Source organism: Mus caroli, chromosome 11 (genome assembly GCF_900094665.2).
Source record: "Mus caroli chromosome 11, CAROLI_EIJ_v1.1, whole genome shotgun sequence".
Classification (NCBI taxonomy): Eukaryota; Metazoa; Chordata; class Mammalia; order Rodentia; family Muridae; genus Mus; species Mus caroli.
The window spans coordinates 106,121,305-106,144,290 of record NC_034580.1 but is presented as its reverse complement, the minus strand read 5'-3'; the positions used below and the strand labels follow the sequence as shown (position 1 = coordinate 106,144,290).

The 22,986-nt window shown below is 40.2% G+C and overlaps 2 protein-coding genes and 1 long non-coding RNA gene across 11 annotated transcripts in view; all 3 read left to right on the top strand.

Moving 5' to 3' along the window:
* Positions 1-4,826, top strand: part of Abca5 (ATP binding cassette subfamily A member 5) — a 73,415-nt gene extending 68,589 nt beyond the window's left edge. For all 4 annotated transcript variants that reach the window (XM_021176497.1, XM_029483791.1, XM_029483792.1 and 1 more), the window contains 2 exons: positions 865-920; positions 1,655-4,826. In XM_021176497.1, coding sequence (XP_021032156.1) covers positions 865-920; positions 1,655-1,762 — 164 coding nt within the window. In that variant the 3' untranslated portion in view covers positions 1,763-4,826. The remainder of the gene's footprint in view (positions 1-864; positions 921-1,654) is intronic.
* A 2,964-nt stretch (positions 4,827-7,790) lies between these two features.
* Positions 7,791-10,751, top strand: LOC115032422. The gene is made up of 3 exons (XR_003838100.1): positions 7,791-7,943; positions 9,043-9,603; positions 10,480-10,751. It is a non-coding gene; the product is annotated as an uncharacterized LOC115032422 (long non-coding RNA).
* A 6,366-nt stretch (positions 10,752-17,117) lies between these two features.
* The window catches only part of LOC110305860 (ATP-binding cassette sub-family A member 6), a 73,292-nt gene continuing 67,423 nt past the window's right edge, over positions 17,118-22,986 (top strand). For 2 of the 6 annotated variants that reach the window (XM_029484191.1, XM_029484190.1), the window contains exon 1: positions 22,113-22,394. In XM_029484191.1, coding sequence (XP_029340051.1) covers positions 22,128-22,394 — 267 coding nt within the window. In that variant the 5' untranslated portion in view covers positions 22,113-22,127. Of the gene's footprint in view, positions 17,366-21,544; positions 21,574-22,112; positions 22,395-22,986 lie in introns of those variants that run through there. The other 4 variants (XM_029484193.1, XM_029484194.1, XM_021177995.2 and 1 more) reach the window with 4 other exon arrangements.

Sequence of the window (22,986 nt, the reverse complement as noted above, 5' to 3'; positions counted from 1 at the left end):
TAGCATTTGAGAATATTGTAAAATAATTTTCAAGTAATGAATGGGTCCTAGTCAGAAAGTTGAGAACTGGGAGACAGGTTATTGTTACAGTTATAACAACTATAGTCTTTTGTTCTTTTATTCTAATATAAATATATGCCTATACATACACATATATTTAACAGTAATTTAAAAAGAAGAGGTCAAGTCTTTGAGAGGGGCTGTGGGAGACATGGGAGGACTTCTGGTGGAATAATGCAAATTCAGCCCTGATGGATATAATTCACAAAAATTTCAGAATTTGAAACATATATAGAATTTTTATCAGTCTTTATGGGGATTCTGAGTAGGACAACATTTACTTATATCTTGTGTATCTTCATAGCTGTAGACTAATTATTAATTCTGAAATTTTTACCTTCCTGATAGTTTCTTTATGATTAAAAGAATAAATATACTAACAGAATTTGGTATTAGATTGGAAAAGTAGATTTGAAGTGAATATTGGAAGGCTTATAATGGCCAAGGTTAAGAAATGAATTTAAGCATCTAGAACAGGCTGTAGTGGTGTTTGGAGAATGGAGGATAGAGATCTGACATCACAAGAAAACAAAGGAGTGACGAAGAACAAGACACTGGAGGCAAGGAGGAGCTAACCTAGAAAATGGAGAGGTCACATGGGGACAGTTGATGTAGTGGCTTACAGAGGATCAGTGTGGACGTGGACGAGAGAGAAGCAGGGCCGAGGGAAGTAGCACACGTGGGCAGCTCCAGTTTGGAATACGTCGTTGACGGTTTTAAAGGCAGAGTAGATACTTTAGAACTAGTTGCCATTTCACTCCTTAAAAATATCACTAAGTAAAATGCATTTTTATGTTTTAATAGCAAAACGCACTTTTGCCATTGAAGAATACAGCTTTTCTCAAGCAACCCTGGAACAGGTACTTTAAGGTTAAATCAGAAAAGTTACAGTTAACTGTATCTCGTAGCAATTGCTTAGGTTTATAGTGTAGACACCAACCGATATTATAGACATTTAAAACTATAGACTTAGAGTACATTTACTTACTTATTTCATGTGTGGATATACAAGTGCCACAACATTTTAGTGGTGTCAGTTTTCAACCATGTGGCTTGGTGATTGAACTTGAGTCTTTGGCTTGACAAAAGGTACTGCTGAGCCATCTCACCATCCTCAAATTATAATTTAATTAGAATTGCAACTTTAGCTTCCTCTTAGTTTTTTGCTCAGTTCCATTTTCAAACATCTTTAACTGAATAGTCATATTATTTATATTTATTGACTACAGCGCGATGGTTTGATATATATGTATACTATTGAATAATTAATTCAAGTACATTTTATTTTGTTAAGCTTGAACATCTTAAGACTCATGGAATTATTTTATATTAGAATACTTTAAATTGTTTAAACAATTTTAAGTTATTTTATGACACTACTACTTGATATATTAATTAGAAAATTTATTAACCCTCTAAATATGTGTTTGTCTTTGTAGCTACTGGGCATAACTTGCTTTGTTTGAATAGTATCAATATTAGAAAATCTCTTGATACTTGTTACATATTAGTTAGAGCATTGTATCGTTTCTGACTTAGGTAAGAGTCCTCCGAATGATACAGTAGTTAACTTTTCCTTCTTCCTTTTATCTAGGTTTTTGTAGAACTTACGAAAGAGCAAGAGGAAGAAGATAACAGCTGTGGGACTTTGGCCAGCACTCTGTGGTGGGAGAGGACGCAGGAGGACAGAGTAGTATTCTGAGTGTTTATGCTCACCCAGCCTACTGACCCTGAGTTGATTATTCTTTTTTATTCTATTTTTTCTTCTTTTATCTTAACTTTGATTTTAAAAGCTTATTACTTGAATAGTTATTAAAAAATATGAAAGCACTTGGAAATTTCTTAAAGTCCTTAATTAACACACCATGGTTATGGTTTGGATTTTCTTTCAATAAATTTGCGTGTAATTGTCCATGTGCATGTTTATATCTGAAGGTAGTCTATATGCCATCCTTTTCACGTTTCACAAAAACAATATTTCTCAACTTAGGATTTAAAGAAATAATAAAAGAATAATTCTGAATAATATTTAAATTTTATACTATGTTACATGATTATGTAATCTCCCAGTGCTATTTAAAAAGACCAGTACCTGACTAATAACAGAAGAGAGACACAAAGCAATGCAGAAACTGGCTTTCCCTTTAATATTTCTAAAAGAAGCTCTTAGTGGAAGTTGGCCTGTGTAAATGTGGAATGGTTGAGAAGTAACGTCCACTAGGTGGCAGTCATTGGTCACAGGAAATAAAGGGAAGTCTCGTAGTCTAGTGATTGCAGATATGGGTAATTAAATGTTTCAGGTTGCATGTCTTTTGTCTACATTAAAATTCAAATGTGTTTGGTAATCGTTATTCACAGAAAGACTATGATTAGAGTCTTAGTATGTAAGAGTCCACGTCTGTGAAACTCCAGTGACAGCTGTTTGTCGAGGTAGGACCGTCAATCTCTGCTTCCCTCCAAACACCCGACTGTGAGCTGTGAGGGCATTGTTGCCTTTCCTCATACAGGGCACATTTAGGTTTATTCTTAGATGAGAAATTTAATGGATAACCATTTTTATTACTAAATTTGATTCCTTGATTCTCTTGAGTTTTAAGTAGGTCAACATATACATTCCTTTAAAAGGTCACCTCAGAACATGGTAGAATATAGGAACTCTTTCAAGGGTTAAATTAAGAAATAAAAATTAGAGTTTCACTCTTGTGACAGAGTTGAAATATGATAATTAATCTTAGAAATATTTGATTTTGTGACTCATATGGACAGGTATACAAGTATATGAAGTAGTTGATACTGTATTTCAGTCTGTTGTATATGTGTTAGCTTTGTAAAAACATATATTGTGGTATGACTTTTGCATTAGAGACGTAAAGAACAATAGCAAGAACAGAGGGCTTGCTACCAACTTTCAATGGTCAAGCTTTCAGTGAAGTTATTAATTATTTAATGTTGGGAAGATTTAATGAACTTTTAGTTCTGTTGGGTAGTAAAATTTGTGACTTTAGGCACTAGTGGCTAATTCAAGTTTTCCTTTCTCAGTACAAGGTGGCACATGGCTGACAATTTTCTCTATTGCTTTGACAATTTCTTTCCACCTTCCTAAAGATATCTGTTTAGTCTCGTATCTCAGAGGCACTCTAATGTAATAGAACCATCCTACAAGTCTGCTTGGATTTTATGACACGCCCCTCTTCCCAAGTTCTTCTTGTAAGATTTCATTGGCAGTAGCTTGCCTCCTGATACCAAATTATAATTTTGCATTCTTTAAGGATCTTACATTTAATTAATCATTTAATTAATGATCACTGCATGACCAATATAGTCAAGATGTATTTAAGAGGAAATCTTTATTTTTGCTGATAAATTATAAATAGCACATTGTATTTTCTCAGCAAGTCATTGCTAAATGGTGCCGTAAACTTGAAGAGCTCTCTTTTAGAATTTAAGTACCTTGGGCCTTTTGGGGGGGAGGGAGGGGGATGTGATTTTTGTAACTCTGTAACCTAGAACACATACCCTTAAAAACAAGCAAACAAGCTGCATTTATAGTTTACTAGGACAGTTACTGAAAAGGGTAGGTTTCATTTGTGTCTTAAAAGCGTTTGGCCATCCTAAGACAAAACTGTCTCATAGAGATGGTGAACACAGGCCATACCGCCTTCTTTCTCATGTAGACTTGGTCACTGTCTATTAGCATTGCTCAGTGTAATTTTCCTAGGGAATGAAAGTCGAGACTGCACTGTCTAGTCTTATGTATTGTGTGTTCATTCATATTACAGTGGATAGTTTGGTTTTATACATGGATTTATTTTAAATTATCTTAAATTATTGCTTTCAGAACTTTGTTTCTTTTCAATACAGGTAAAGAAATAAGTGTATTTGTTAGCAACAAATGAAAACAAACTGCAGCGTCACCTTCCTGCCTTATATTTTCCATCTGTGGCCAAACAGTAAGAGTAGAACAAAGGCAGATTGCCGAGTTGAAGGCAGTGCTGTCTGCAGCAGAGGAGCCGGTCAGGAGGTAGCCTTGGGAAGCGTTCTGGGGGGTTTGCCTTCTGTGGGCTTTTCCCCGCCTTCCATGCTGTTCTTAGGAAAAAGCAGGTTTTTTTTTTCCCCCAAAAACTTTAATTTGTCAGAGATTATTTTTAGCCAGTTTTGGTTTTCTCTGTTAAAACATTTTTCGATACTTTAAGCACACCTTCCAGTGACTGTGATTCCAGAATGGGCTCTTTGGGTAGAAGGATGAACTGTTCGGCTCTGTAAGATCTTACATTTTATTAAGACAAGGATAGATACTTATAACCAGTTATGATATGACAATGCTTTGCTACTAGTCTTAAGAATATCTTCTAGGAAAATGAATAGCACAGTTAATTTTACTAGGGTGAGTGTTGTTTTCCCGATTCTTTGTTGGCCACTCAGCGTCTCATTCCGATCGTGCATTTCACATTAGTTACAATGCCGTCTTACATTTTCAGGTAGCATTCAAAACACAGGACTTTTTTTAAAATAGCAAATGCTTTTTCTTAATGTATTTTTAATATTGTTAACATTGAGTTCTCATCTTTCCCCTTGAAATAGCATATTACATAAAGTGAGAGAATTTATTCTCAGGTGAATTATTTTTGTATCAGCTATTCTTATAAGGTAAAAATTTACTTGTTTTCTATTCATAATGTGTTATATGTACAATTCTCAATGCTGCCCTTTAAGAAAAATGAATGTGCTTATATTATTAATAATAAACTTTAAGAGCTAAAAATCTATGACAGACTTCAGTTTGTATACCAAAATTCATTTAGTGTTCATAATTAGATATGTGACTTAAATTCAAAATTGAAGCAGTACTCTGTGCCTAAAATGGCAATATCTCTTAAGGACCCACATAAAGTAAGGGATAAGAAAACATTGGGAAGAACTGCAGTTAAATCATACTCAAATTCAACAATAGATAACCAAGAAAAAAATAAGAGAATCTTGTTGCTTAGAGAGCCACTGGACATATTCTGCTCATTCTGTCTAGTTGAAAGTCAAAAGAACTTAAAACAGCAACTTACCATTTACATGCAGAGCTCTGTGCTGGGGAGGATGACTCTTACCAGAAATGGGGTAATTCCAAAATTATTTATTTAAAAATGTTTTATGTTTAGTATTACAATTAAAGTTTGCATTTAAAAAATATCTTATTTCTGTCATGGAAAAAGCCCCAGTTTTTTCTAACAATATTTTTATTAGTTGTTTTGGCATTTCACATCATGTACCCTGATAACACTCACTTTCCTGTCCTCTCAGGTCTCCCCCACCCTTGTGACCTTCTCCCCAAAAAAGAAGAAGAAAAATTAAAACAAATCCAATTTCTTTTGCAAGAGCAACGTTGGAATAGACAAGGTGGAAAGGTGGATAAACCCTTTGACCGCTAGGTGGCAGCAGAGGGCCGTGTGGGAGGGCACCTTCCTAATCCAGGAAGGAAGTTGGGTAAAGAAAGCCTTCTGAGCAGAGGCAGGGCCAGCCAGGCAATCTTGGTGACCAGAGGCTCAATTCTACTGAGTGTGTTGGCTTCATAAGTGCTAGTCTGTTTGGGGAGTAGTGGCAGAGGACTCAAGAGAAGACACGAAGGACAAGAAATGTGAAGTGAGCCAGCAGACAGCCTCAACCGTTTGTCAAACTGAAAGCAAAGGATTACAAATACAGTCGTGATAGGTTTTGTAGGCCCAACACAGGGAGTAAATCACTAGTTTTCAGTCCCTCTTTTAATGCCTTTAAGAAGTCACAAAACCAGGCTGGAGAGATGGCTCTGCCATTAAAGGCTAGGCTCACAACAAAAACATAAGAAGTCACAAAACCAAATTTTCAAGTATTCTACAAAATAGTCTTGAAGGATATTTTATTTATTTATCTGTTTACTTATTTTCTGTGAATGACTGTTTTGCCTGTATGTATGTGTGTGCACCACATGCACGCAGTGCCAGCAGAGGCCAGAAGATGTTCGTTAGCATCCCCAGAATGAAGTTACAGACAGCAGTGAGCTTCCGTTTGAGTGCTGGGAATGGGTCCTCCAGAGGAGCAGATGCACTCTTGACCTCTGAGCCAGCTCCAGCGCACGATCAGGGAATCTCAGCACTTCTCATTCAAGCCAAATATATTGATAACTTAAAAAACTGGGAGGTGGATTGGCAGAGATGGGCAAAAACAATAACAACAACAAACCCTTAAAGAGGGATTGTTGGGGGTATCATCTTTGTTAGAGACGTCACTGCAGTCTCCAGTTTGTTTATTTATTTCTCAACTGCTACTTTCTATAGTAAAGCCAGTATTATTTATGCATTTGAAATTTATTTATTATTTCTCTTACAGAGTCATTTAAAGATTTAGCTGGTAATTCTTACAGTGAGAGACTCAAGATCACATTGATAGAAAAAAAAATGCCATTTTCTTGGACTGTCTGAAATCTAACTTCTAACCATTTGAAGATATTTGACTTCATTAAAGTTCCATGCTGGGGACAGGAGCTTTGGAGGGTGGCAGTTAGAAGCTTCCCAGGTGTGATCCTGAGAAAGAAGGCTGTGTAGCAAAATAGTCTTTACTTCAAGATACAGAAAAAGAATATAGGGAATCATGACATGTTGTGGCTAGTGATAAACAGGTTATGTAGGGGGAAACATCTCTTAGCCTCAGCTACAGGGGCGATGTGGGGGCTGGGGCAACAAAGCCATAGCAATGGAAGATAAGCTTGGCATCTCTGCTGAAAGACTGGCAGTAATTCATAAATCCAGTGAGATGATACGGTATTTCAGTGACTCCTGCATGGCAGGCCAGTGTTGGAAAAGATAGCAAGGTACCATCTTGAGAAGAGGGCCTCCTGTTTGAGACTGAGACACTTTGGAGAGAGGAGAACAGAACAGCTGCAATTGAAGGAGTCTGGAGACATCGTGCTTCGGTGTCTAGGGAGGCAGGAGGCAGGAGGCATAGCCATGGAGCAGGGAATAGTCAGATATCAACAAGCTGAGTGTAATTGTAGGGCTAAACTACGGAAGGCATGGTAGCCTGCCCAATCTGGAACAAGGACAAAGCTGTTGCGTATAATTACTAAAAAACAACCCACGCTATTGGCGCATAGCCCCGAGACCGCATATTTCCCCTTGCCAAGGCCTCTCCCACCAATGCTGGCTCTGCCTCTCTAGAGCTCCGAGATAGCTCTCTTGGTTCCCATGGGTAGCTGTACCCAAACCCACTCAGCACTTCCAAATTTCCATGGCTAGCCAGGGGGGCACTGTCGCCGATCCATGCTCCGCCGCTACCTTTTCTCTATAACCTAGTCCTTGCCTAATTTTCCCAACCCAAAGTCTGGCTGAATTCCGCCTCGGCTAAGTTCTTTCCCTCTGGCCCACCTGAGTCGCTGCAGAATGGAAAACACCAGACAATCTTAGTTTAGAATCAACAGATAAAACAACTGCTGGGCGTGGAATCCAGCATCCTAAATTCATCATCTTTTCTATATTAGAAATCTGCTGATGGCAGATCCTAATGGTGCCTAACACTTCCGGGCGTACATCTTGTCTGCTTTGCTCCCACTTCTCCGTCCAAAAATAAGTGCCCTTCTCCTGCCCTCTTCCTCTCTCGGAAGGTCCGCCTCCTCTTCGCCCAGTGATTGGCTTCTTGTCATCTTTATTACCCAATCAGTCAATTAGGGAAAAATTCTGCTACACAAAGCCCTATGGGAGTAACTGGAAAACCAGCAAGCAGAGTTTAATCACGCAGCTAAGACCCGTGCAAGACAGAGGTCAGAGCCCTGTCATCTCCTGTCATAACTGGAGAACAGCGCTGAGATCCTGGGGAGCAGATGGCCTCTGGGGCTGTCTTCCTGTTGTGCCGTTCGCTGCCAGGTAGGACTGAGAACCTCCTGCTCTGGTCCACCAGATCACTGTTGTCCTTTTAGACTCGCGCCCTGCCACTCTGGTTTACTGTAGAGAGGTGCCTTGAATGCACTGAGACCAGCAAGCTGAATGCCGGGTTCCCTTGGCTCTTCCCCTCTGCAAATCTCAGTACTCTGCTGTCCTTTTCATCCCCCCGCCCCCCCTCCCCCGTGTACTCAGGGACGCCCCATGGCTTGGACATTAGCTACAGCCTGATGCACAAAGTGGGAGGTTTCTGGAGTGAGCGCGAACCTGCCAAGCCCGCAGGCTGTAGTTGAGTGTGCTAACAGTGAATCCTGATACACAAGAAGGAAAGCTTCTAAGATGAATTCGTCCTTGTAGTGACAACTGATACATGACTGGCTTGGCCATCGGTGCACAAAGAGCAGCACATTGAATAGTGACAAGAAGGGCCTTAAGCTACAACTGCAACTCTACCATAGCTGCAAATCCAGCCTTGGAGAGAACCCCCAAAGAAGGCTCTACAATTCTGTATTTTTTTTTTTTTAAACTCTTAACCTTTTTTCCCTTTATTTGATTTTTCTTTTTTTTTTTTTCTTTTTTAAAAACTCTCTTTTTCTTTTTTACTTCATATTTTAAGTTTTGTTTTTACCTGGGTGTGTGTGCATGTGTGTGTGTGTGTGTTTGTCTGTCTGTCTAGGGATCAAATGCAGAACTTTGTGGCTGCTGAGCAAGGACTCTACCACCCACCTACATTTTAACTCCTTTGTTTCTATGCTATTTTTAGAAAGTTGCTTTTATTTTTTACTTATCTCATTAACTTTCTCTAATTTTAATCCCTTTTCTTTGCCCTATAATCAGGTTTATCCATTGCTCTTTTATTTCCCTCATAGCCCCCCTTTCCCCTTTATATTTAACTTGGCTGCTTCTTTTTACTCTTTCCTAGACCCTTTGTGTAACTTGCTTATTGTTTTTAACTTAGTTTTTAACTTCATAGCTTACTCTACGTTTCCCCCCTCATTTTCTATAGTTATTGGTATACTGGTCAGCCCTAATTGATTTGAATTGTATTTCTATGTCTACTTTTGGTTTCCTGTTCTCGTTACAGTAATTTGTTTTCTAGCTTCTGAGTGGTGTTGGCAGTTGAACCCTCAGGAGAGAGCTGCTCAGTCAGAAGATCCCAGATAAACAGATATCCACCTCAACCGGTGTACAAAAAGATCCCAGATAAACAGATATTCACCTCAACAGGTATACAGATGGCACTAGAAACAGAGGAAATGTGCAAAAGCAAGACAGCATGCTACCTCAAAAAGATCCTGCCCTTTCTATAGCTGAACTTCAGTGTACTGAAACTGTTAATTCTGGACAAAGAACTCAAAAAACTTCATAGAGTATTTGAATAATCAGATGAATGCACTAAGAGGACCCAGGGAAGAATGGTCACAACCTCAAGGAAATTGCGATTCTGAAAACAAAAAGCTAAATAGAAACATTGGAAATCAAAACTCAGTAAGTCAAATGGAAGACACAAGAGAAAGCACTACCAATGCACAGACACAGAAGGAAAAGCAAAATCAGAGACTGAAGACAAAGATGAGGCAGCAATACGAACAAACAGCTATAAAGAGAAAAAAAAAATCAGGCAAAAACAACATTCAGGAACTCAGTAAGTCAAAAGCTTAAGATGGATAGAGAAAGAAAAGAAAAAAAATTGAAGAGATTAGGAAAGCAAATAATAAAATTAATAGGAATTAATGGATAGCTCTTAATAATCCTAAATATAAGTGCCTTTATCTCTCTGTTTAAGATAATATACGAGCAAAGTGAATAAAAGGTTAGTGGACATATATAAAAAGTCAAATAACAAGGAGGGCCCAAGGGAAGATGACTGAATGTTTCTCAGAAGGGGAAATAAAATAGATAAGGGAGGCAGACAGAGGGAGGGAACTGGATGGGAGAGGTGATAGGTAAGGGAATGGGTTGGGGAATCGTGTATAGAGAGAGCAGGGGAAAGAAAATGAAAACCAACAGTAAGGCAGGGCATCTCTAGATGTCCCAGAGACCTAGGATAGGGAGAAGGCCCAGGGAGTCTATGGGGGTGACTCTAGCTGAGACTTCTAGCAGTGGGGGGATATGGAGCTTGAAGTGGCCACCTCCAATAGTCATGCAGCCCTCCCAGTGCAGGGATAAGGACAGCAATCCACCCACAAAACCTTCCATCCCCAAAACATGCCCTGCCTACAAGATGTGCAAGGATAAAGATGGAGCAGAGAAGGAGGGCATGGCTAACCAATGACTGCTGTAAATTGAGACCCAGCCCAGGGGCAAGAACTAATCTCTAACACTATTAATGACAGTCTGTTAATGTGTGTAGACAGGAGCCTAGCATAACTGTCCTCTGAGAGGCTCTACCCAGCAATCATTAGATAGAGCTTGGGAAGTCTTGTGGAAGAGTTGAGGGGAATGTCTGAGGCATCTGAATACGATAGGAACTCCACAGGAAACCAACAGTCAACTAATCTGGAGCCTTATGGGTCCACAGAGACCGAATCACTAAACAAAGAGCATGCACCAGCCGGACCGAGGCCCCCTGCACACATGTGACAGATGTGCACCTTGGTGTTCATGTGGGAGCCCCAACTGGAGTGGGGACGGTCAGTGAATCTTTAGCCTGCCTGTGGATCCTGTTCCCCTACCTGGGATGCCTCAATGGGGAGGATGTGCCTGGTCCTACAGTGAGTTGATGTGCGAGGTGGGATAACACGTGGGAGAGTGGAGTACTCCTCAGAGGAGAAGAGGAGGAGGAAGTAGGGAAGGAGCTGTGTGAGGGGGGACTGGGAGGGGAGGGGAGGGGAGGCTGATATTTGGATGTAAAGTGAATAAATAGATCTATTAATGAATTTTTTTTTTACAAAGTTGGATTTTGGAACCTTCCTCAAAGATCTTCAAAATGATTAAAATTTCTGTGTCACCCTACCTCCAGCCCCCTGCAGAAGGACAACACGATCTTTACATCTGATTCCTTCTTGTACTATTTTTCATTACTTTATAGCATTTTTAATTAGAAAAAAAACTTCATCCAGGAATGGAGACACTGACAGTTCAATAAGCCGGTGCTTACTGAAACAATCCCGTTGAAAACTATCCACAGGGTAGTTTTCTTTGACCATAGCTAGTGCGTTTCACAGGATGCATATGAACATACAGTTCATGGGTGTGAGCGATAGCGAGATGAAGGATTCCGGTGCACTCAAATGATTGTCAGTTTTGACAACATGGGAGTTAGCAGAAACTAACAGCAGCTGGTAGAGAAACGGACCTGGATATATAGCCCTAGCTCTATGCATTAGAGGACAGAGAGAAGACAGCTGACAGAAACAAAACAAAACAAAACAAACAAAACAAACTGACGCCTATAGAATCACCAGCAGATCCTGGAAGGCCTGCACATGAAATCCACTTTAGCGGCTATACTTTCAAACTTTTCAGTCCAACTCAGGGCATCATCAAATGTTTATAGGAGCGCTTCAGCAGCGTCATCATTTCAGTTTAGGACTATGAGGGCCATTAACACTCAAACCACACCTTCCCACACTCCCTGGCGCCCACTGGCTTGGGGCCATATCATAATGCAAAATGCATTTAGTCTAACTTCCAAAGTCCCCACAGGTTTTCACAGTCACAAAGCAGTTTAAAAATCTCAAACTCTTGTGAGACCGGAACAATGTCTCCAATCATAGACCCCTGTAAAATAAAGAAAAGCAAACTGTATGCCTCTGGCATAGAATGCCACAAAATATTTACTATCCTAAAGGGAGCAACGTGGGCACAGTGAGCTGAAAATTCCAAGTCTTCTGTGTCTGACGTCAAAGGCTTAGATGGCTCCACCTTTCCAGCTTCGCTGAGCACAGCACAGTTCTCTCTCTCTCTCTCTCTCTCTCTCTCTCTCTCTCTCTCTCTCTCTCTCTCTNTCTCTCTCTCTCTCTCTCTCTCTCTCTCTCTCTCTCTCTCTCTCTCTCTCTCTTGCTCTGCTCCCTGTTCATTTCCTTTTTAATTTCACAGCCAAACCTAAAAGTACCATTGTAGTAACTGACTTCATCTCACAATGACCAACATACCTTTTTTCTCCCCTTAATGATAAGGATTGAGCTAGATACGAAGTTCTCTGTTACTTAACATAGAAGCAAAGAGGATTTGAGGCTTTTCAAATGGTAGTCAGTGCTGTAATGAAGTGTCTAACCTTGTAGATTTATTTTACATTCTTTCTCCTTTGGTAACTTCTCTTTTTTTTTTTTTTGGTTTTTCGAGACGGGTTTTCTCTGTGTAGCCCTGGCTGTCCTGGCCCTCCCTTTGTAGACCAGGCTGGCCTCGAACTCAGAAATCCGCCTGCCTCTGCCTCCCGAATGCTGGGATTAAAGGCGTGCGCCACCACGCCCGGCCCTTTGGTAACTTCTCAACATGTTCTCTAGTCTTACAAGTACAAACAGACAAGCCCTTCTTCAAAAGCCGATTTTAAGCTTCTGTTCAAATTGTGTGTTGTCTTTCACGTTGAACCCTTTACTATCTTCTGGGCTGTGAAGTATGTATCTTTGGTTCCCTTTTGATATTGCTTCCTGCTTTATCCAAACATTTAGACTTTCCATTCAGCCTGTCAGCTATGGAGTCACTGCTCCGAGTTCCTGCCTACCTTCTTCATGATGAACAACATACTGGAACATTATTTCACTGAACATTTCATTTCGCCCCCTGAACTAGATATAAAACTAATGTTGCATAGGAACACTCAGGCATACATCAGGACATCACAAGTTAACTGGCCCTAACTGTCAGCATCCGGTTCTTGGGTTTCCAGTGCCTGCTTTCAACTCTGTCCCAAAATGATTCCCGTGAGCTCAATCGGTGTCTGGATCACTCGATTCTTCTAACAGATCTTCACAGTCAAACGTTAGTCAAGGATTCAAAGGCCATCAGAAAAAACCTGGACAAAGATACTGGAAGAAAAACAAATGGTACACTTGCAAAACACAGTGCACGCAGACTGAAAGGAGTATGGCAAAGGGGTTTGTATCTAAAAGATCATGAAAACATTTTTAAAAGAATAATTTTTAAAGTGAGGAAGGATCCCAGGGGAATTGGAGATGTCGCACACTTTGAGAGTCATCAGGATGGAACTGAGACCATGAATTTTAGATGAGTGAGTTAAGAAGTATAAATGAGTAGAAGGCATATGATAGAGGAAGAAAGTTTCTTTCTTTCTTTTTTTTTTTTTTTTCCGAGACAGGGTTTCTCTGTGTAGCCCTGGCTGTCCTGGAACTCACTCTGTAGACCATGCTGGCCTTGAACTCAGAAATCCGCCTGCCTCTGCCTCCCGAGTGCTGGTGCGCCACCACTGCCCGGCAAGAAAGTTTCTTTAGATAGACTATTGAAAAAAAAAAAAAAAACCCAGAGTAGCCAAAGCATATGAATTAATAGCATTGTTCTGTTCAAATCCTGACACAAGGATCAACCAGATGGCAGATACCTCTTACCATGGAGTGCAGTTAGGAAAAGATATAATAAGCCGAGTTACACTTTTCTATGTTTAAGACTGTGCATTTATTAAGTGCCTGGTAATATGATTTTTCCTATATCTTTATTGATAACTTACCCATATGCATGTTTACACACACACACACACACTCACTTTATCTCTTTTGCATTCTGTTTCTTTAGTTGATGGCTAGGATAGTAACACTTTTTTTTTTTCTAAATCCAGAAAACAATTTTGCTTTTGCTTTTGTTTTATTTTTATTCTTTAATCTTTTTTTACAGTCCAGTCTTTATCCCCTTCCTGGTCTGCCCTCTGACTGTTCCACATTCCATATCCCCCTCCATCTCCAAGAGGATGTCCCTACCCCTTACTCCCACCCCACCAGACCTCCCCACTACCTGGGGCCTCAAGTCTCTTGGGGCTTAAATACATTTTTTTCTCACTGAGTCAGGACCTGGCAGTCCTTGCTGTATATGTGTTGGGGACCTTATATCAGCTGGTATATGCTGCCTGGTTGGTGGCTCAGTGTCTGAGAGATCTTGGGGTCTAGGATAGTTGAGACTGCTGGTCTTCCTATAAGGTTGCTCTCCTCCTCAGCTTCTTCCAGCTTTACCCTAATTCAACCACAGGGGTCACCAGCTTCTGTCCATTGGTTGGGTGTAAATAACTGCATCTGACTTTTTCAGCTGCTTGTTGGGTCTTTCTAAGGGCAGCCATGTTAGTCTCCTGTTTGTAAGCAGACCATAGTATCAGTAATAGTGTCAATTTGGGTCTCACACTGGACCTACTAAAGAAGCTAACCACCATGAAACCAAACAACTCTGTTTGTAGTAAGATACATCAGTTCCTCAAAGAAGTTTCTAATAGCAAAAGAAACACTGGTTAAAAATGAAGAGACAACTTAGAGAATGGGAGATAGTATTTACAAACAGTTTACCTGGACAAAGGATTACTACCCAGATAACACAATGAACTTCAAACATAGACATCTGGAATAGAAGTAAACCAATGTTAGTAGGAATATAAACGATCTATCGTATAATCCCACAATCTGACTTCTGGGTATATATCCAAAGGAAATGTAATCTTTCTCTATTGTCTACATGTGTTGCCGTGATAGCCACTGCAGTCAAGATATACATGTAGCCCAGTTGTCTTAGCAACGGATGCATTATAAAGAAAATGTACATATACCATATTGGAGTACATTATTGAACCAAAACATATGGATGGGATGAGATGAGATGAGATGAGATGAGATGAGATGAGATGAGATGTGAGCTGTACCCCAGATGTGCAAATGCCCAGCTTGGGTTGAGCCCAGAGTGCTTCCTTCTCTGCTCTATTACTGGGTCTATGTCTGGAAGCTTCTAGCCTCCATAAAATCTAATCTTCCAAGCTGACTGATTCAATCTGGCTCCTCTTGGCTCCTCACTGCATTGTTCTGCTTGGACTCATACTAACTTTAGCATTGTGTTCTAATCTTCTGGCTCCTCCTTCTCTGCCTCATTCTGTTCCCACCTCTGTTTAGCTTGTTCTTCCTGCCACCTGTCTCATAAAACTGTCCCACTAAAACTGCCACCCACATCTTTCTCTCCCTGTGCTGTTCTAGAGTAGCCTCTCCTTCCTGTCATGTTCTCCTGAGAGTTGGGTACATCCTAACTCGGACTCATTCTGTCAACCTCTTGCACGTGTCCGACTCGACCAGCAAGAACGACGCTGCCTTGACAGGATCCTTCTGCACACGTTTATTGGGAGAGCTTGATTGTACAGGTGAATAGACCCCGAGCCCAGAACTGGTGCTGCTTTATATAGGCCTAGGAGAGGCATGTCTCACACCTGGATTGGTTGTGCTTGGTTGATGCTTACCACCTCATTTGCATGCCTACATCTGATTGGCTAATTTCTCTCTCATCTGATTGGTTAACTTCTCTCTCATCTGATTGGTTAATTTTGGTTAATTCTCAAAACCTCATCTTGGCAAAAAAACTTTACTGCCTATGTATGCGTGGTGGCCAGCAGAAGCCAACGCCACCCTGCAACGGCACATGTGGCTTCCCACATCAACCTGTCTCTGATTTGTTGCTATTTTCTTTTCCATCTGCCCCTCAATTAGATGTCACTTTCAAACATGGCTGCTTCCTTCTACAAACTAACCTTAACTTCATTGTTAGGGATTAAAGGTGTTTACTGAGGGTGTGTCTGTATTCTGCCCAGATCGTACTGTAATCCAGAGCCTCTCTTCATTCCGGCTGGGTCACATAGACCTAGAGGGTCTTTGAATGTGATTCCTTGTCAGAGCAGCCATGTTGCTGGATTAAAATTCTTTTACAATAATGGAATGTTTATTATTATTATTATTACTACTACAGAATGTTATTTAGTCATAAAAGGGAATAACATGCATTTGTCAAAAATGGTATGGAACTAGAAGACATTAGGTCAACTAAGATCCATCAGACACAGAACTACAAATACTACATGTTATTTCTCATATATGGAGGCTACAAAGAAAACAGAAGTGGTGATCTGAATGTTGACTGTGGCTGGGAGGGAAAGCTCTCCTCCCTGACATGCCTGGCCTCAATTGCTTTCCTTAACTACAAAGGAAGACTCCACAAACCCTTTCCTGTATCCCTCTTTAATCTAAATCCAGAAACACATGGCAAAACCACAAAGTTCTGCTGCCTCCTAGGACAGGAACCCGGCCCCCTCCAGGACAGACATTTGCATATGAGTTAAGTTGATGGTTTTCTTTGCTGCATAAATTCTTCTTTAATTTCACTTTGCATGTTAGAAGCTGAGATGGGTGGGGTCTTGTTTTGAGGGTACCACTCCCTTTACACCCCCAGTTCAATTCATGTTTTTCTTTAAACTTACTGCCATGAGCACAAGACTTGGCTCCAACATTAAATCTTCTCAAACTGTACGTTTTTGTATTTCTTTTTTACTCTGCTTGCTCTTCTCTCATTGTAGATTTGCCCAAGAGAATAATCACCAATAATCATGTGGCATAATCGATACCAGGCTGCTTAAAATCCCCTTTGGCAACGAACTTGATCCAGAACTCTGCAATTTAGCTCCTGGCAGAGATTTTGGACAAGGACAGAGTGAAGCCACATTATTTGGCAAACATTACCAGAACTTTCTTCAATGTCATTGCCCTCTGAAACCTCTTGAGCTGGGCTGCCACTAGCCACATAGCTCTCAGTACTACTGTCTTCCATGTTCCTACTAGAAGGACCCTTTAAGTCCTACTTATACTGTACACCTGCTTTTCTAGTCCAAGGTCTTCCATATTCCATATTTTCCCAACAAACAGAATGGTCATTTGTATAGTAGTTATAACCCAGTCCCTGGTACTGATATCTGTCTTAGTTACTGTTTTATTGCTGTGAAGAGACACAATGACCAAGACAAATATTATAAAAGGAAGCTTTTAAACTGGGGGCTTGCCTACGGTTTTCGAGGGATAGTCCATTGTCATCATGGTGGGGAACACTCAGGCAGGTGCTGGAGCAATAGCTGAGAGCTTTAGATCCTGATCTGCAGACAGAGAGAGATTGAGACTGGGACTGGCATAGGCTTTGGAAACTTCAAAGTCCACCCCCAGTGACACACCTTCTCTAACAAGATCACACCTCCTAAACTCCAACAGTTCTGCTAACTGGAGAGCAAGCAGTCAAATATCTGAGCCTAGGGGCTATCATTCTCATTTACACCACCACACAGAGAGAAGGTGAGAGAACAAAGACTGAAGAATCCAGGCAGTGGTGGCATGACCCAGTCCATGGGTCAGTCAACGGGGTCTACAAGGAAGAGAGTGGAGATGGAGGGGCAAGAGACGTGAAGAATGGAGACAAGACAGTATGTCTGATCAAGTCTCATTTAATGAAAGGTAACTATGTGTATATATAAGCACACGCTGGGGAGTGCAACTGGAGACACGTAACCACAAGTCTGGGATGTGTAGGAGAAAAACAAGATGTTATCAGAGTGTGTTCAGCTGTGGTGGGCTTCTTGACAAAACAGCATGCTAGGAAAGCAAGTCTCTTGTCAGGGTGGAAAAGTACCAACCTGTAAGTAAATAGCTGCTTTCTGCTAAGAGTCAGCTACCAACAGGTGCACACAATTCTAATCCTTGGCAAAGGCAGGTGGATCTCTGTGAGTTCAAGGCTAACCTGGTCTACAGAGTGAATCCCAGGGCAGCCAGGGTGCTTACACAGAGAAAACCTGTCTTGAAAAAGAAAAGGAAAACAAAACCAAAACAAGAAGAAAAGGCGAGAGGGAAGATGGGTAATGCGTATTGAAATAGGAGTGAGTCTAGTGTTCTACAGCATGTGGTGGGTCTAATTCAGAAATACCCAACAAAGGGGAGATACAACCTGTAGAGACTACCCCCAGTAAATAGGCATGGCCCCCAGTTGAGGGGTGGGGTCACCAAGACAGTTCAAAAAATTTAACCCAGAAATATTCCTGTCTAAAGGAAAGACAGGTACAAAAATTGGAACTGAGACTGAAGAAAGGCCATCCAGAGACTGCCCCACCCAGGGATCCATCCCATCTGCAGACAGCAACCCCCCCCCACCACCATTGCAGAGCCTAAGAAGCATTTGCTGACATCAGTGGAAGGGGAGGGAGGCTTGATGCCCCAACGTAGGGGGATGCTAGAGCGGTGATGTGGGAGTGGGTGAGTGGGTAGAGGAGCACCCTCATAGAGGCAAAGGGGGGGGGGAAGGAGGATGGGATGGGGGGTTTGCAGATAACCGGGAAGGGGGATATTGTTTGAGATGTAAATGAATGCAGTGATTAATTTTTAAAAAAGGAAAAAAATACTAAAAAGTTCTAACTGTGTAATCTGCTCTAAGTGTATAAGTTTTTAAATCTCAATTATTAGTGCTATTTTAAAATGTTATGCATTCTAATGGGTTATCTTCTTTCTCTCCTATTTTAGCTAATTTATATAGTTTCTTAGCTTGAAGTGTAAATTCTGTATAGTCTATGACGCTACAGTGTCTGTTAACTTCAGTTCTTAGTCTACTAGTGAACGCCACCAGCCCCCTCCATTCTCCATTCTACTGACTTGCTTAAGTCTTCGTTGTGGGATTCCAGGAGTGCTTAATGATATCAAGAGAACAAAGAACAATCAGAGCATATAACTATTTTCCACCTGAGGCAGGGTTTCTCTGTGTAGCCCTGTCTGTCCCCTTGCCTCTGCCCACTAAGTGCTGGATTAAAGGCATGTGCCACCACTGAAATAACCATTTTTTTTTCAGGGGAAAAATTGTTATTTACAATTTTTTAGACATTATTAATAAATTTAATCCCCGCAAAATCATATATATATATATGATATGTTTCATACATATGTCAACATTTCTGATTCTCATTTTAATGGATGAAAAAATATGGAGAGGGAAGTGTTTAGAGGAATGGTGTAAGATCACAGTACTAGCTTTTCTTCCAGGGCATACAAACTAACTGCTATGATATTGTCCTTGTTAGTAAGAGGATCTCCTCCTGTCTAGTGCACCTGAAATACGACAAATGAAACACACGTGCACACATCCACTCTTTAAGTTTTCATTTTCTCTTCTTTTTTTTTTTTTTTTTTTNCCCTGGCTGTCCTGGCACTCACTTTGTAGACCAGGCTGGCCTTGAACTCAGAAATCCGCCTGCCTCTGCCTCCTGAGTGCTGGGATTAAAGGCGTGCGCTAAGCACAGGGCCTTCAAAGGTCTGTACCAGGTCCTCTTCATAAATGTTATGGAAGTTAACTTGGTGCGTTTTGTCTGACTCCTAACAGTGAGAGGGGTGACTCTTTCTCTGCTCCTGGGACTCTTTTCTTCCTATTGGGTTGCCATGTCTAGTCTTGATATGAGGGCTTTTACCTTGTTTCATTATATTTTGTTTTGTCCTGGTTAGTTTTTGTCTCTTGGAAGCCTGCTCTTTTCCGTAGGGAAATGGAGGAAGTCGATCTCGGGGCCGGCCCGGGGCGGGAAAGGGAAGGAGAACTGGGACGAGCGGAGGGAGGGAAAACTGTGATCAGAATGTATTGTCTGGGAGAGGCGTGTATTATGTATCTTTAAAAATTGTGTTGTAACACGAATGAATGAAAAAGAGGCCATGAATTTGAAAGCAGGCTGGATGGGAATGTTTGGAGGGAGAAAGGGTCGGGACGTAGTGACGCACTACATAATCATCTCAAAAAAAAATCAAAAAAAAAAAAAAAGAAAAAAAAATCTAAACGCGTATGTTACGTGCACGAATGTCATGTGTGGATGGAATGCCAGAGGAGGCCAGAGAAAAGCGCTCGGTGTCTGCTTTATCATGCTCTGCCTTATTTCTTTGAGACAGAGTCTCTGGTTGGATTTGCTGAGCTGGAGGCCAAAGCGACCAATAAACATCAGTAACCCCTCTGTCTTCGCTGGACATAGCAGTATGCTCCTGTGTACATGCGCAGTCTCATTCTGCTTGTTTATATTGGTGTAGGGATCTGAGCACATGCGTTTACCCTCTAAGCCACCTCTCCATCTCTGGGTTTTTTTTTCTATATATCGCAGTGATTGGACAAAACATTTATATTCCTCCCTGGAATAGAAGACGTGAGATTTTTTTTTTTTCTAGACTGTATTTAGCAGTCATGCAGCACACCTAGATTCTTGTACGAAAATGAATTGTAGATTGTCCACCTGTCAGTGTTAAAGACTGAATCACAGAAACACTGAGACACCAGAGGCCTAGATCTTAATCCAATATATTCCAGATGTACTTAATTACCTGAAGTGCTACTCATGACTAAATTTTAAATTCTCTTTTTGGTTTTAGGACCTACTGGGTATACCCTCACTCTTTGCTTAGTTTTCCAATTGTTTATTACTTTTCAGTATCCTTTATTCATTATTTTTAAGTTTAGTTATACATCTCAACTTCTAACTAGGAATATATTTTTCCCAATATTTCCAGGTCCTAACTGGAGGCTGCATCTGTCTTCCTCATCATGTTAGATCGCTATTTGTAGGATTATCTTTTCATTCAAAGTTAAAAATAGTGTCACCACAATAAATGAGGCATATTAAAGAGAACAGCCTAGCTCCAAATTCAGTGAGAGACACTATCTCAAACATATATGAGGGAAAAAAGGCCAATAAAACACATACATAAAATAGCGAGAAAGCAGTAAATATATTTAAGAAATTGATGTTATTAAAGCTGTGAGTTTTAATAAAATTTTAAGAAAGGCAGAATAAAAAAGATTTGCCTCTGACTCTTTTGCCCGCCCTTGGGACCCTTCTCCTCCTGTTGGCTCGACTCATCCAGCCTTGATATGAGTGCATGCGCTGAGCCTATGAGTGCCTAGACTTACTGTAACTTTTATGGCCTATTTGATGGGTATCCCTGGGAAGCCTGCTCCTTTCTGAAGGGAAATGGAGGAGGAATAGAACTTGGGAAGAGGGGAGAGGTGGGGGAGGGACTGGAAGAAGTTGAGGTGAGTTAACTGGGATTGGGATGTAATACATGAGCACAAAACAGACAAACAAGAAATTAAAAAAAAAAAAAACCCTAGCAATTGAATGCACAATATAAAACTTCTAAGAAAGAACTTTTCATTAAGCATTAGCTACCAAAAAAAAAAAATGGAATATAAAGAATCAAACAACCATGGCAGTAAAATTAATAGAAATCTGAATTATATTCTAGGCTACTTCAAAAGATTCGTTCTACTATTGAAACAAAATTTTTAAGTGTTGTGACATTTTCCCCCTACAGTCCTGAGGCCTTTAGAACACCCTTGTTAACATGTTTGTTTTGACAGTTTTCGAGATAAAATGCATGCTATTTCACTTGTGTCTACTTTTAAAAGTAGAATTAGCTGCCAAGTATATTATCATGGCTGGAACTGTTACTGTCTTAAACTTGTCCCCTATACTCTGGAACATCGCTCTGATTTAGATTTAGTAACACATGTGGATAAAGAGTCCTGACAAATATTTGAGATTTCTCAACTCCTGGACTTTGCTGTTTCTGTTTTGGCATTTGCTGTGGCGGGTCAAAAGTTTTCAGTGCCTTTCAGATACACTGTGCAGCAAGGACGGAACGGAGTTCAGGTAGACTAGTATTAATGCAGAAAAATCTGAATCCTTTTATGCATTTTAGTCGCAAAATAAATCTATTTTATTAATGTACCTAACTCATAAAATCCCACACAGCTGTGACCAGAGTAGGAAAAACATGTTTTAAAATAGTTCTTCATTTGTCTACCGTAAGAATATCTCCAAGGTAGAGATAGGGAATGCTTTATCTTTAAAGGAAAAAATAGAAAAGAAGAGAAACGTCCAGCTTCAGCTTGTCCCAGTTAGTGTGAGTTTGCCAAATTGAAAACTGACGTCTATGTTTAGCTATGCAGAGTGAGAAAACATGAAAACTTGTATTTCTCATACAAGTTCTTAGATAACATTTTTATTCTAGGGTTTTTGTTGTTGTTGTTGTGTTTTTTTTTGTTTTGTTGTTTTTTTGTTTTTTTGTTTTTTTGTTGTTGTTTTGTTTTGCTTTGTTTTGTTTTGTCTTTTTGTCTTCTTTCCAATCTTGATCTCATCATATCTGAAGGGCTTGAGCAAGTTTTCCTTATCTGCTTTATTTTTTCCGGAGTTGAAAGGGCTGAATGAACAGACATAGGGTTTGTTTTATTCTCAACCAATCACAGAACAGTATTTTCCCAGGAGAGAGAGAGAGGACACAGAAAACAAAACAGATTCATCATGTGCAGCCTGGATTGACCACATCCCCTTTTGGAAACCAGTGTGCAAAGGAACCTCGGAGAGCAGCCACCTACTTAAGAAATGTTTATGGAAGGAGAGAAAGTGCTCAAACGGATGCACTAGGAAAAGAAGCCTGCGACTGTTCCCGGGAGTGTGAATATTCCTCAGTAGTGAGTGAAACTTACTGCTGTTTTTGTGCTCTGCCGAATAAATGGGTGGATATTGCCAAGTTCAATCTGTTTTTCAGATGGTTTCTAGACACTTAAGTATCTTAAAGTGATTTAAGAGCTAATTTTTATTTTCCCCACCCCAACCAGATTTTATTTCAAAAAATACAGCTGTAGATTCTAGCTTGCTTCCATTGTAGCCAAGGAAAGAACTGTATTGCATTTTGTCATGTACATTTAGGAAAGATTAAATTGAAAGATCATGAAAACTAAAACGGTTTTTAAAATTTGTTTATTTGAAAAATTTCTGGGCAAAACTATGTTCTCTCTCTCTCTCCCTCTCTCTCTCTCTTTCTTCTTTTTCTTTCTTTCTTTTTTCCTTCCTTTCTTCTTTCCTAATTTATTTTGAACTTTGCTTTCTGCATTTTGAGTGTCATTTCTATTCACAAAGTCGAGAGAAGCCTTATTCTTCTGGTGAGTCAGAATCAAGTAATTTCGAGTATTGCTTATTGTTTTAAAGCTCAGTTCTTCTGGTAAGAGTCATTCAGTTAAATTTTTATCATATTTAACTCTGAAGATAAGTATTATGAACATA